Source organism: Thunnus maccoyii, chromosome 3 (genome assembly GCF_910596095.1).
Source record: "Thunnus maccoyii chromosome 3, fThuMac1.1, whole genome shotgun sequence".
Lineage (NCBI taxonomy): Eukaryota > Metazoa > Chordata > Actinopteri > Scombriformes > Scombridae > Thunnus > Thunnus maccoyii.
Window position 1 is genome coordinate 3,209,535 of NC_056535.1, and position 15,336 is coordinate 3,224,870.

Here is a 15,336-nt window from a genome sequence, read left to right on the forward strand (position 1 = left end):
TGAATCACAAACAGAAGTGTTTGTGTTCGTTCTCAAGGGAGACCCCTAGTGGCAGGAAAATATGCACGACTATGAGATACAGGCTAAAGGAATTTAAAGCTGCATTAACTGATTTTTTGCATAACTTGAGAGCAGCAGAACAAGCTGACATATTACAAACATCTGACATCTGGCATATCATTTGTTACAACAAATATTGCTTATTAACACATGCAGCAGACACAGAGCAACATTAGCATCCATTTGAAGTCATGTTAATGACCACCTGATAAAATACTGGTCCAATATTCTCTCTCCTCTTAGCTCTGTTTTGGTCTCCACCACGTCCGGTTGAAAATATCTGACTTTTAAGCTGCTTAATGTTCCACTATGTTCACCAGGTAGTCGCTAACTTTATTCAGTGTTTGGTGCTGGGCAGGTAGTGTACAGTGGGTTTATCCTAACTTTTTCACTGAAAACAGCTGCCTGCTGCTGCTGGAAAACGAAATTGATATTAGAGGTGAGACTGAACCAAACAGTGAAGTTTCAGGCTGTAAAACAAAAACAATGAGTCGAATGATGCTAAGAGGTTCTGTAGAGCTGAGGAGCATTCCAGAGTTTAGTGATCATTCTCTGTGGGTCTGTCTTTACAAGTGACACCTTTCACAATTTGAACCATAATATAAAGATATTGATTAGCGCAGCTTTAATGATCTACTCCCTGACTGTGGTACAGTGCCCCAAATGTCCCTCTAGCTCACTGTTGATGATTTGAACCAAGTCTATTACCAGACAGAACACACAGATCTTGGATGATTCTGAAACTATGGATTACGTTCAAAGATAACATTTTTAACGTTCAATGGGATTATGTTCTTATATACCAGTTTATATTTCTACAATATCTGGGAGGGACAACTAGACAGTAGATTGTGGAAAGATCATGGTGATGGGTAAAAAAAAGACATATTGGTGTATGATAGAACACAAACTCCTCCCTCCTGCTTGAGAGTCTTTTGTATGCCCATCCACCACCCTGACCTCTACACCTTTATTGTCTGCCTTGCAACATAAGGGACACACCTATTAGATATGTAGAGGCATAATGTCATGCAAAGCCAATGGAAAAATGTGAATGGGAGCAAAATTATACAGATATTCTGCAGGTAATGCAAACTTGGGGTGAACTGAAGTGAAATTAAGGTCTTCTTAGGGTGAAAAGGTTTCAGCTTCAGCATAAGAAATGCAGCTATCCCTATGACTCCACTTGATTAATGTACAGAGACAACAAAAGAAAAAAATGGGGTCTGGCAGAAAATGAGAGACACAAACAGAGTTTGTGATTAAGCTGAAATTAGTCACACACATGAACTGAACCAGGGACGCTGCAGTCACAGTATATGGTATGCATTTTAATTATTAGGCCACCACAACAGCTTGTTTGAGTAGTTTGTTTAAGTATATAATTGCAAATAGTAACTGGTTGTAGCATCTCAGTTATATATTCTAATGTACATTCTGATTTTCTTTGTCTTCTATGATAGTAAATAAAATATCTTTTGGTGTTAAACTGTTGATAGGACAAAAATGTCATTTGAAGACACAGTCATGGGATCTGGGAACTTGCCATCATTTTATATATTAAATGTTTAATTTAGAAAATAATCAGTAGATTAATCGATGGAAGGAAATTTTGTGATTTGAGGGATCTGTCAGATGTCAATGTCAAGTACTGTAGCTTTCATTTGACCAAACAAGTCAGATGTCTTGCATTGAAATGACTGGGAATAGAACTGCCAACTTTTTAATTAATGCTGGTTTGTCTGGTGTTTTGAATTTTTCTTTAAGATACTTAAGAACCCAATATCATCTATTGCAAGCTTAAAAATGATCAAGATTAGCCTTTGAAGTATGAGTATAAGATCATAAGTGTAAGAGTATAAGCTCAGTGTCAGTAGTTTCTGGAGTTTTGTGTTGTGGTGCTGTGAAGGCATTTAAGAGCTGCATTGCTGCTGTGATGGCTGCACAGTGTAGGAGGGGGTCTGATGCTAAAAAGTGACATCGGCGGTGCTTTCAGAGTGAAATGCCAGGTAGGTCAGTGAGCACAGGGAGCCAGGACTTCTCAGTGGGAGAATGTCACTCACAGCAGGGGAGGGCTCTGATTGGATACCCAACTTCCCCCATATCATGTCCTGAAGGTCTCAAGCATAAGGCCACATTATATGCAAATAGCTTTGTCGCCTAAATAAGATTAGTGTCTCACAGAAGTTAAGCTTCAAAGATAAGGCAGATTCTCTCTTCTCTGAATAAAAGTGCAGCCACAAACAAAACCCTTCATAGTTTTCAGATGAAAGACGGCGGGCTTAGTCGTATGCAGATCTGATTATTTTGGTATTTCTGTAGAAAAGCTGCTTGTTCTCTCTAGTGGTTCATTGCTCCTTGTTTTAATAGACATGGGAGATGTCGCCTTACTCAAGTGGAGACCCTGCTAACAAGCAACTTTGTGGAAAATAATTGAAAAATGTATCTAGGAAATCAAAATTTGAGCCTGATAATTCCATAAATGCAGGAAGGGGTTACTTTTGAATTCCATTGTATGTTACAGATTACATCTCCCCTAGTGTCTTTCCATTTGGAAAGACACTAGGGGAGCAGCTTGATGGTTGAAGTATTGCAGTGTGAGCATACATTATATAAGACGTGTCTAACCTTGTAAATAAAAGTGACATTGCAACATGCAAAGGGGATGACGTGGTAAAGCATTAAAAGGAAAACAATTGGCAGCAAATCCCTCAGGAAATGTCTCCAGTTCCCTGCAGATACACTGTATGTACCAGCCAGCAGTCTGAGGCACACAGTAACACACACACACATCTCACACACACACACGCTGTAAGGATATTTATAACAGCAATAAACAAATTGATAAGAGAAGGCGCTAAATACATACATACATACATACAAATACATTCATATATCTGGCTTAACCAGTAATCACCTGACAACAGTAATAAACAGACACAGTGATGCTGTATACCTAATATAGAACAAACACACGTCTTTTTGTAGGTCATTCTGTAAGTCAGCTCACAATCATCTTGGCAGATTTCCAGTGGAAGTTCTGTACTGTGTTTTTGTCAATAAGAAAAAGCTCTGTTGTAAATGAAGAGAAATAATACATACACATTTTATTCATAAATCAGCACACTTTAATAACATGATGAATGATGCAGTGTCAGTTCACACAATACAAAGCACAAGATACCTAGCCGAGCAGTTCTTCTTCTTCAATCTTCTGTAACTCAATGCAGTCTCTCATTCAGAATTTATTTCCTCTGGCTTTCCGAAAAAAGCTTTCTCCTGGGTTATATTCTAAGACAAATCCACTATAGCACTTACTTTTAAAAGCTGAAACAACATTGGTGATATTAACAAAGTTAAACAACGATTAATTTCTTACAAAAAACTACAACTCCCATGACAGCGCGGATCCTTATGTCATTGTAACTTAGTTTTGTTCATGTCAATAAAATTCATAAACTCCTGTCTAAAGTCAGTTTTCTACATCTTTAATTGTAATCTCTGCTGGCTAAAAACTTCAACACTGTTCAGTCCTCTTAGTCCTGCTGTTCTTACAGACATGTCTGAACCCACAGCGTCTCTCATCTAGCCAAAGGGCTCATCTTTTTTTGTTAAGCTCTGACCTTTGGGGTTTGTTAAAGGTTGCTAAAACAGAAATATCACATAAACAACTACACACATATCTAAACATATGACATGGTCTAACATGACATACTGTTGGGTTAGGAATTATTTGGAGTTATTGGTGCTGTTACAAATGTCAGTGGGATTTTAGATAATACATTGGAGGTGAATGTAATTTGTTTTGTGCTGTTGAAATACCAGCTACTCTGAAGAATTCAGTAATATTACTATCAATACAGCTCCCATGTAAATTGTCCAGCTTAGTAGTGTTCTTACTATACAGTACCAGTCAAAAGTTTGGACACACCTTCTCATTTCCTTGAATGAGAAAGTGTGTGTGTATGTCATTACAACCTGTTTCTCTCTTATTCTTATTTATCTCTATCTTCTCCTCTTTCTATATTTTTAAAGGATCATCTTTAAAAAGTAAGAAGGTGTGCTATTGTTACAGCATGTCTGGACTATGGAGATTGACAAGGTTACTGTCATAGCTCGCCAGTTAGTATTTTTAGCCTGTCAAGCTAGTGACATTTCAACAGTGACGGATTTGGGCTTGTGGGAAATGGTGTTCATTAAAGGCTGCTAAAAATATAAATACTGAATAAACAACACTATTAAATTGCTTTGTAAAAGTGTATAATCACTGTTAAGTAAAATGGAGTGAACAGCATACTTATGTTGCAACATGTCAGGAATGGATTTTTAGTAATAATAGTTTCATCACAGATTCAATGTGCTGTTAAATGAGGTTTTCTCATTGCTGGACAGAACCTGAAAACTTTGTCTCTCTAGGATCTGGTCCTTCTCGGTAGAAGGTGAAAACTGTTTACTAAAAAATAGTAAACCCTGTAGGATAAAAGCATTTGCGTGGGGAACCCATATGGCTCTACCACTCCTGGGTTTTAGCACTACAAACTGTCACCATATTGGCAGGCGAGGGCTACTTTACTGATGCCCACGCATGAATACGAACATACTGTAAATAGACACGAACAGACCAGCATGAACATGTGAAGATGCACATTCTGCTGCTCCCTGCAGACACTCTGACTCGGTTCTCATCACCTTGACAGCTACAAGCCTTCGAGAGGGAAATGTTTCAGTCTGTCAGTTACCTCTCCTCAGCTCTTTATTGAACACTGTGTTTGTTATCACAGTCAGTTCGCACTAATGTGTCAAGTTGTTAGGAGGAAATGGGGTCGTAATCCTAGCAATGATTTGATGCTTGTGTGTTATGCTGTTCTCTGTGTCTGTGTGTGTTTGTATGATTCATTTCCCTTGTTGCAGCTACCAAATGAAGAAACATGAAATGCTTTTATGTGTCAGCTTTAATATTACTGACCAGGGAGCAAGAGTTTGCACCTTAACACATGCATTTCAAGTTTTTTTTTCTTTTTGTTGACAGCTGAGCTAATTAGGAAAAATCCAGTGACAAAAACACATGAAAATGGTGTCCACGTTATGCAATTTACACAGTGGACTGACTGACTGTGTAGTGTTTCATTGCACAGAGGGAAGGAAATGAAGCTGCTCTTGCAGGCTGGTGAAAGACAAACGCCTGTAGGTGAGGAGGGCTGCATGGCTTTCAGTGGCGTTTCTGTGTACTGTAGTCACAAAGCTGGAGGCTGTCATCTTTAAAGGAATACACCAGGTTTTTGATGAAATGCTGTGCTGTTTTCTAAAATGGCAGAATTAAGTGTCCTGATATAAGAAAATACTGGGTGAGGTATGAGCACCATGATGAGAACAGACTCTGCCTGGTCCATTATGCTCTGTATGAGCGCACCTCAGAGTGCATTATCATGCTTATAGCACAGGCACTTACTCAAGGAAAAAAGTAAAACTGTTTCTGAAAGGTCTGCCATTGCTGTCAGTTTAACTAGCTCCCGTCTCATTAAGGCCCCTGTCCTGATGAGCCCACTCCGTTCAGATTGGTTGGCTTCTGGAAGTTGTGTCACGGCCTACTTCCGGACATTTGGGAGGCTTCGTCAACAAACCATGAAATAAACTATAGTAGTAAAATTTCACTACTTTTTCTCATTCTTTACTCAAAATGTCAACTTGTCAAACACATCCGTACATGTTGTAGCCGAAATCTGATCCAAAATATGAGTGGACAACACAAACAACAGCAGGGTGAAGCCCTGGCTTTTGACTTGCAGGGAGCACTTCTACATACGTTAACCTCAAGTTTTGGAACGTTGACCATGTTTAACATCTGACATCAGAACAGGATATAAATAACAGAAAACCAGAAAAAGCATAATATATCCCTTTTAACTCATGATTACATTAGTTTCACCAGTGGAACAAAGCAAGAAGTTTTGTTACTATGCTCAGCTATATTTTAATATACATTACGAACTGATTCTTGGCCATGTCAAAAATATAAACATTTTCAGGATAACTTAATTTGAATATGAAGTTAAGTCTGTAACTATTAAGACAGGGATGTGTTTTACATTGGGTTCCTTGAGCATAGCCTGAATAACCTGTCAGGGGCCCCTGTGGCACAAATGTGCTGCTGGGCTCCTATTGATAATTTTATTGACTGCCTGCAATTTCCTATTACATACAGTGCACCCAGCAAACCATACATGGCCCCAGGTTCCCTGTGTATCATTTTGTGGTAAACACAACAAGGAGTATGCGCACTGTGAGCACAATATAAACTGAAATAATAAAGATGTTAAAACTAGATTTTGACACAGGGCCCCTTCATAGGCGAGGGCCACAAGATTTGATAAAAATGCAGAACCAGTCTTGGTTGATATTACTTTCTGTATGATCTAAAGTAATTACTTTACTTTTCCCAAACAAATTTTCAGTTAATCAAATTACATAATTAGTATGTTGGATGATAGTTGTATTTATTGCAGCGAATCCACATGATACCAGGAAGCTGAACTTAAGGTTGGAACTGTCTCATGTGTCCTGTGACATCTGGTCACCCCAGAGATAATGCTGATGTGTCGTATTACTCCACATGATGTGATGTGTTAACATGCATGAACGATGACATGCTGTGTTCTTATGCCATACGACACCCCAGTATATAATATGTACTATACAGCACACTACTCATCATAGTATATTGTTTTTACAGTGAGTGTATCAGAAACCAATGTTATACTAACAGGAAAAGATAAAATATGTGCACAATTGGACATTAATAAAATGTTTACTTTTGACATTTTGATAATACCTTACTTTAATTCCCCTTATTTATTATTTGTAAGCAGTATAAAAACATTTAATAAGTGGTTTATAACACACTATATTGTAGTTATAAGCAGATGAAGACTTTTTTTAGTATTTATTAATGTACAGTATTTGTCAATAATCATAACTTCTTATATTTTATATATCATCTATATTGTCATTAATTATATGTTTATACACCAGCTTCAGTTATGACAAATACATTAATAATACATCTGCTTACAACTACATTATTGTGTCTTATAAACCATTTATTATCTGTGTATATACTGTTTATAAATGCTAAATAAGGTGGCTTACAGTAAAGTTTTACCTGTATTTTTTGTTTTCTACAATCTTTGCAGAGCTGTTTCACCACCATTCACGATTTTTTGTAAAGTCTAGCCGCTGCCACCAGCTCTTTAGTAATGTTTCCATTTAGTCTGCATACTGATAATTTGACTATACTTTATTTAGTCACTTTTACAGTGTGAACACACTACATACTCACAACCTGCTTAGAATGTAGAATGGAGCTGGGACACATCTATGGACTTGACCTCTTTGCGACTTACATAAATGCTGTCATTATAATGTTGAAGTTAATAAATGGGCCAGTCCCGATAAAGGCGAGTGATTGTTTAACTGCATAGCTACATCCCAGTATAATTACAATACATTTAGAGTGACTGAAACTATATCAAAAATCATTCCAACCTCACAGACAAAAGCATCTGCTCTAACTATCTCTGTCAACCTCTAACAATCTCTTTCTTTTGTTGCAGAAACCTGTTGGACATGGACACCTTTTCTAAGTCAGATCCAGGTAACTGCTGCTATGTTTACATTCATTCTTCTAATCAAATTCAACTCTCATGTTTGTAATCTCAGTTTTGAAATGATTTCACACCCCTAGTGCCTCTTTTGCTGCGCAACACATAACTCAAAGTAAATGTTTTCAATTTCATGCAGCGATTATTAAATCACTACTTCATACACCTTATCAGTGCACAGCAAGCATCAGTGAGCAGTAACACAGCGAGTCTCCCAGAGCGTTCAGAGACACAATACAACAGCACAGTGAATGAAAAGCTGCGTCCCGGGGGGTCAACTGGCAAAGACTTTCAATCAAGTTTGTTCCCAATTAGGGCAACTAATCCCTGGTGCCTGACTGACACGAAATGATTGATGGCCCCACACACACACACACACACACACACACTAACAGAGTATGTGCGTGTTTGAAGCACAACTGACCAATGAGGTACAGTAACCTTTAGGAGCAGTGAGTGGTGAACAACAGAGAGTTACTGTGATTAGTGCAACACTTTGAGCTACTTGGAAGAAGAGACCAGAGACAAAGAGAGAGAGAGAGAGAACAGGGGATCCAGAGAAAAGAAAGAACAATGACAAAAGTTGATAGAAAATAAATAACACAGCTGTCAAGAAAGGTTTCTGCTTGATTAGCGAGTCTGAGGCAGATTATCTTCCTCTGCAGGGATAAATGCAGTAGTTCATAAGTAGACAGATATCCCATGCTTATCATTTTATCATCCTAATCATCCTAATCTTCATCCTTATCATCATCCTCATCTTGCATGCTATTACATCACATGTGCTTGAGTTTTTCTTAAAATGTTATCATCATTCATATGAATGATATTTTATTTCATTATATAACAGTACTATATGCACAACATAAGTAGTTATGGCTATTACAAATACAACATCAACAGCTGATGAAAGGAGTAACACCTGCTCACTCACTCCAAATTATATATTTATTTAAATAGACAACATCTGATCCCTGACAAAGATCATATGGGGATTGAAATGTTGTCTATTTAAATAAATGTGTTTCAAGGTGTTATGCTTTTCTTTGATTTATTATCAAGGGACCATACTGACGTTTTTGCATACTGTAGCCTATTTATCTTAAATTACATCTTGTTTGATTTACTGAAGATTACTGCTGACAATTTCCATAATCAAATAAAATCATCACAGATTTTTGAAGGTGTTCTCTTACCATCCAGGTAGGCAGCGGTTTGTATTTGTCTGAGACTTAAAAAACATCTTGCAGAGACTTGAAATGTGCTTAGATTACCACAGTTAACACCATATCATTTTCAAATTAGAACAGCACATTGGATGTTCACTATCTAAATCTAAATCCAGTTTCAAATCTCTGTAAGTCGATAGTTTTATCTCTGTGAAATGAACAGGTATCAGCAGCTGTGTGGAAGGCATTCACATTCAAACATACAGACTGACAGACTGAGGAGATAAAAATAAATGAATGGAGAAACACAACAAATGCAGACTCTTCAGCACATGTCACGAGGGCTCACTGAATGGGTTGATATGTATGAAAATGATGTGAATTATACGCTGTAGGTTTCACAGTCATCAAATCTCAACTCAATTGAGCACCTGTGGGAGATTTTGACAGATGTGTTACACCTTGTTTGCACAGGCTGCGTTGCAAAAACAGCACGACAGCAGCTGCAGTCCTGCACCAGTGTTCACACTTCAAGCGTTTGCTGCTGTGTGCTAGAAGCATTTTGGCAGTGCTCACAGCCCTGCGTACAATCAGTGTGCAAGTAAGAAGAAAGTAGACTTGAAGTGTAACATGCTTCAGACTGTTATGCGGCTGGTAGACATTGTGTGTTGATTAAAATAGAAGTGTGTCAGATGCACATGAGACAGACAACTGAGAAACACGGCTGAAATGTGTCGGGTGTAGACAGTCTGTTAGACAGCTTTATCTGCCACCATCACCAAAACACCAAATGAGGGAAGAATGCTGTTCACAGACTTGGTGAATATATGCCAAGCAGCACTGAAGCTGATCTGGAGGCTCATGCTGGACCAGCACCTTTCTAACACACTGGCTCTCCCAATTTACTATGTAGCAGTGGTGGAAAGTAACTAAGTACATTTACTCAAGCACTGTACTAAAGTACAATTTTGAGGTACTTGTACTTTACTTGAGTATTTCCATGTGATGCTACTTTATACTTCCACTCACTACATTTCAGATATTGTACTTTCTACTCCACTACATTTATTTAACAGCTTTAGTTACTTTTCAGATGAAGATTTGGCACAATGAATAATATGACAAGCTTTTAAAATACAACACATTGTTAAAGATGAAACCCTCTAAACTTCTCACATGCTTTCATTTCAATAAATGTTCAAATGATCCAATATTTCACCAAAAATCAAAGATTAGAGAAAAAGTCCAAAAACTGAAAACAGATTTGTGTATCAGAACTTTGTTTTTTCTTCTTTCCTCTCCCATTAATCACCTCACCACCCCTCAGATTTATCTGCTGACCCTTTGGAGGGGCCCAACCCCTAGGTTGGGAACCACTGGACTAAACTAGCTAACTGTATATAATAATAATAGTGTAAACTAGCTCCACCTCCAGCAGCTACAACAGTAACATGCTGCTCTAACACTGATGCTTCACTATTAATAATCTAATGATCTAATATATTAATAATCATATATAATAATATATCAGCCACTACTTTTACTGCAATACTTTAACTACATCAAGCTCATAATATGTATGTACTTTTACGTAAGTAGAATTTATCATGCAGGACTTTTGCTTGTAGTGGAGTATTTTTGTATTGCTGTATTGGTACTTTTACTTAAATAAAGGATCTGAATACTTCTTCCACCACTGCTATATAGTGTATAATATTGACTCTCCATTTGGTTTGAGTTTCTGGATTGTGTAAATGTATCCACTATACACTGTTCTCACAAATGAACACACTAGAATGAAAAAGTAGTGCCCATTGGCATTTTATACTTTCTGCTAACAATCCCACAATGCAATGTGTCATATTTTATGGATGCAAAAAATACAGTCATGTAGCTCTACAGCTGTCAGGGATCATGAAAAATGATGATTCATAAGTGTTCAAAATTTAAATTTACTGCTCACAATATAGAAGCTATCTGTGGAGGAGTGAGTGTTAACACAGCCTTGATGTAGCAGTTTGCTGTCATTTGTCACCTGTCTGTATAAAGTCGTGTGCTTTAGAAAAAGATCAGTAGTAAAATCAGATATACTGAATGTGATTACGTGCAAACTATACTTTCTACATTGCCACTAGGTTGTATGTAAAGTATAGTTTGCACTTCCAATATACAGTACAGTAACATGCCTTTCGGTGCTCATAGTGTCCTAATGGCTTTGAAGTTTGTGTGAGTGTTTGTCATTAGTGTGTCCATGCAGGCCTGTGTGGTCCTTGTTCAGATGTTTGATAGTAAGTGTGTGTGTAAGTGCTGTTGGGTGGTGTATTCCACAGTGACTGTGTTTCTCTGTAGCACAGATGAAGAAGACTCAGATCTCAGTGTCAGAGCACACGCAGTACTATCACCAAAAGATGAGAAATTCTCTTTGAACATTAGTCGTACACTACAACCTGACAAAAAAAAAAAACCAAACACACATGTGAGCTTGTGCTACTTTTTACTCGATACACCAAAAAGTCAAGTCAAAAAAAATTGGGTGTGAAGCAGGCACTCTAACTTTAAACCTCCCTTAGGTGTAATGTATGCTGTTGATGTATGCTGTTGTGTACCAGAGGGACTCGCACAGGGAAATTTGTTTGATCGCTTTCTGACACAAAAACCTTTTTCAGAAAAAGCTCTGACACAATGCTGTTTCAGAGTTCCTGGCAACAGATGAAAATGGGAGTGAAAGTGATTGAAAAATCACTTCTAACACATTTAGTCTAATAAGGGAGACAGGAAGCAAAGTGTGCCTGGGAAATGTAGTCTTAATGTTAAGCAACAGTGCCACCGGCACAAGATACCCAGCACCTCACGTGTTCTCATACTACATCACCAGCCTTATGACAGACATGGACAAATATTGAAGTGGATACTCATATAATCTTTTTAGCAATTTTTTTGCACTTTTTGACCCATTTAATGCAAGTCATCCACACCGTACATTACTGCTGTTTAACGCACAGCATGCTGTATATCAGTGTTTAAATTGTGCTTGTCCTACATTTTGGCCAACCACTGGTTCTATCATAATATAGAACATTAATATCTGCTTTTATTGTTTTCAATTGCATTATATGAAGATTAACTTGAAATATCTGCACTGCTTCACCAAGCAGCAATAACAATACAACTTTTCTTTAAAGACTTTTTTTTTTTTTTGCATTTTTGCTTTTTATTGATCAGTCAGTAGTAAAGAGGCAGACAGGAAACAATGGGAGATAGAGAGGGGTATGCCATGCAACAAAGCTGCTGACACAGCACAACATGCTGATGTTTAGCAGCTATAATATTTACCATGTTCACCAGTTTAGCATATTACCATGCTAACATTTACTTATTAGTATTAATCACAAAGTACAGCTGAGGTTGATGGGAATGTCCTTAGTTTTGTATATATTTGGTCATAAACCAAATTAAATTTTTGACCAAATGACGGTGCTCATTTCCTGAATGAAAACTCAGAAGATCACCAGAGATATCCCAATTCATCCTGAGATGAACATGTAAGTCTTTATTTAATTTCTTTCAGTACATTCAATAGTTGTTGAGACATTTAATTTGAGACCAATGTGGTGGACCAACTGCCCAAGCAACCATCATTGCATACTAGCATAGCTAAAAACATCGTAATGGATTAACTATCTCAATAAAGTTCAAATTCTTTACAAAATGAACAGAGGATCCCTACTGAGCAACCATTTTTCACACTGTGCATTTCTATACGAATTAAGCACACACTTCTTTTCGGAATGTGCACCATGTAAGTGCAATATAAACTGAAATAATAAAGTTCTTAAAACTTGATTTTCATTCAGGGCCCCTTTACAAAAAGATGATGTAATAATGCAGATGTCACTTTAAGGGCCCTTTCATTTTGGTTTATTTGCTGTGCAGTGCTGGGGGTCCATCAGAATCAGTATTACAGTAAGAACCACTGCTCTGTTCCATGTGGAACTGGTCACTGATTATCACCTGAAACATGGACATAGCACTTTTAAATGAAAACAAGCATCTAGTTATTATTCTTTTTATGTGAGACTCTCCTTTGCAGCTTTTCAAACCAAACAATGTTTGTTTGACGCACAAGATTTCACACCTCTGAAAACTGACAAGTGTGGTGTTTCTGTGTGCGATGACCTTACAGAACCTTAATCTCACGGCCCTGTAACAAACTCTCACAAGTACATCTTTGTGTTAGAAGCCTAATTATCTAATGCCAGTCTGCAGATTTGGATCTGCAGATTAGAGGCAAAGTTTTCTCATCTTGTTTAACAATCAGTAATTATGATAAAGCTCCTGTGGAACCAAAAGCCTCAAGTAAACTTTCTGATTTTGTAAAAGAGTGCCTCATATAAGAATGTAAAATGTAAAAATATAAAATGTAAAGAAGGTAAGTGTCAACTGTTCTGAACATTTATTACAATCATTTTGGAGAGTTTTATGGAATTAGAAACAGTGACAGGCAGGCAGAAAGGAGATTCTTTACTGCCATCAGTGAGGATTAGGGATATCTTGTAATGTGCTGATGTTCATTCATGAACTAAATTTCAGTAACCATTAAATGAAAGATTCTGACACTTATCTGTTTTATGTCCTGCCACTTAATTCAGTTTAGGATTAACATCATCTTTGCACATCATTTTAAAGACATATTCAAAAACCCTTTGGTGTAGCCTACTGGGATGTTGTATCTCTGGACACTGTTAGATGCAAGGATGTATGTATATATACATAACAGTATGTGAGAAATTCAATATAATTATATTTTAAATATAATAATCAGCTATAAAATCAGAATATTGAATATTATTGTAGGATTAGAAAGCAATTAGCTGCAGATGTTGGACAGATTGTGTTTGAGGGTTTACTAACAGTTAGGTAATGACAGTAGACACACTCTCCTACACACAGTCAGTCAGCAGGCCAGGGGTCCTTTATTGATGCATCCCATAGATTAGTCTTTCTTCCTGAGCTGGGTGGAGGCTGAGAGCCATCATGGAGGGTAATGATTGTGTCAGAGGGGTACTGAACTTCAAACTCTTCCTCCCTACCGGGGGAAAAGGGGAAACTGGACTCGCGGTGGCCACAATGCCCCCTAAGCTCTTTCATGTCCCTGGTTAGACCCCTCTATCTGACCCAGGTGTCAGGCCACAACAGGACGGGGTCGATACACACTGATAATGTCACACAGCACTGACAGCTACTGATAAACGTGTGAACCCGTTCACCAGGTAGGTCCATGCCTGTAGATAAGTGACTGGGTTTAGAGGCAGAGTCGATAAATGGTAATATTCTGTATTGATTCTCTACAGATTGACTGATTGCTAACTGGCTGGGGTCGTCACACAGGTCACATGCAGACCAACTTACTTAAATGGACAACTAGGTTTTTATTCATAATTTAGTACTCAATACATGTTACCCATCCAAAATAGGCTATTTGAGTTTGGAAGTGGTTCCAATTGTTATAACAAAGGATACGACTTTAATGGTGAAGCATTATAAATATGTAGAACCCATTAGCAGAAAAAATGCACTGTATATCATCAGACAAACGTGAAAATTAATTTAATGTTTAATGTCATGTTATTAAATATACAGTTACCCCATGAATTGTTCAGTATCCTACCATTAACAGTGTTAATTATATAATGCCAATTAACATGCACTTAAAGAATTAATGAAATAATGAATTAAATGACTATGTGTAATGTGAAAAGTGTCACTCATAGTGAGAAACTCACAGAAAATAATGACACAACTCTGCAGCTCCCCTCAGCTCTACTTTAGTGTCTTTCAGCTCATTGTTTTGGTTTTAAAGCCTGCAAAAGTATTTTTTGGTTCACTCTCAGCACTCTCATCTGAGCTTAGAGAAACCCACAGTGCACTATACTACCCAGACCTAGCAGACAGAGAAAGTTATCAACTAGCTGGTGAACATAGTGAAGCATTTAGCAGCTAGAGAGGCAGACATTTTTCTCAGGAGTTGGTGGAGACCAAAACAGAGAGAATATTGGACTCAACCCGTCAGATGGCCAGAACCAGAACTTCGTATAAGTGATTAGTATTATACTAAATATTAATAAATGTTGAATGCTGATATTAATTTTATACAACTACACTCTTACTGCTGGCCACAGAGCAGATCCACTGTCAAAGCCACAAAAATTGCAGATAAATGGCCACAAAAAGGCCAGGGCAAGATTTAAAGGCTACACAGACTGTTTTAAATCAGCTTACAGAGGTAACAACTCTTAAATCTACATATTTCTTTGATTGAAGTCGAACATCTACCGCTGTGCCGACTGACAATGATGTTGGTGGGACTGTCCCTCGCTTCTGATTGGCTAGGGCAAAATAACAAATCTTCCAAACAGAAATTAGCTAACATGAACACATTGTCAGACTGA

General features: G+C 37.6%; 1 protein-coding gene across 1 annotated transcript in view; it reads left to right on the forward strand.

The window, feature by feature from the left end:
- LOC121893948 (copine-9-like) overlaps positions 1-15,336 on the forward strand; it is a 165,554-nt gene that overhangs the window by 12,493 nt on the left and 137,725 nt on the right. The window contains exon 2 of the mRNA XM_042406165.1: positions 7,671-7,711. Coding sequence (XP_042262099.1) covers positions 7,671-7,711 — 41 coding nt within the window. The remainder of the gene's footprint in view (positions 1-7,670; positions 7,712-15,336) is intronic.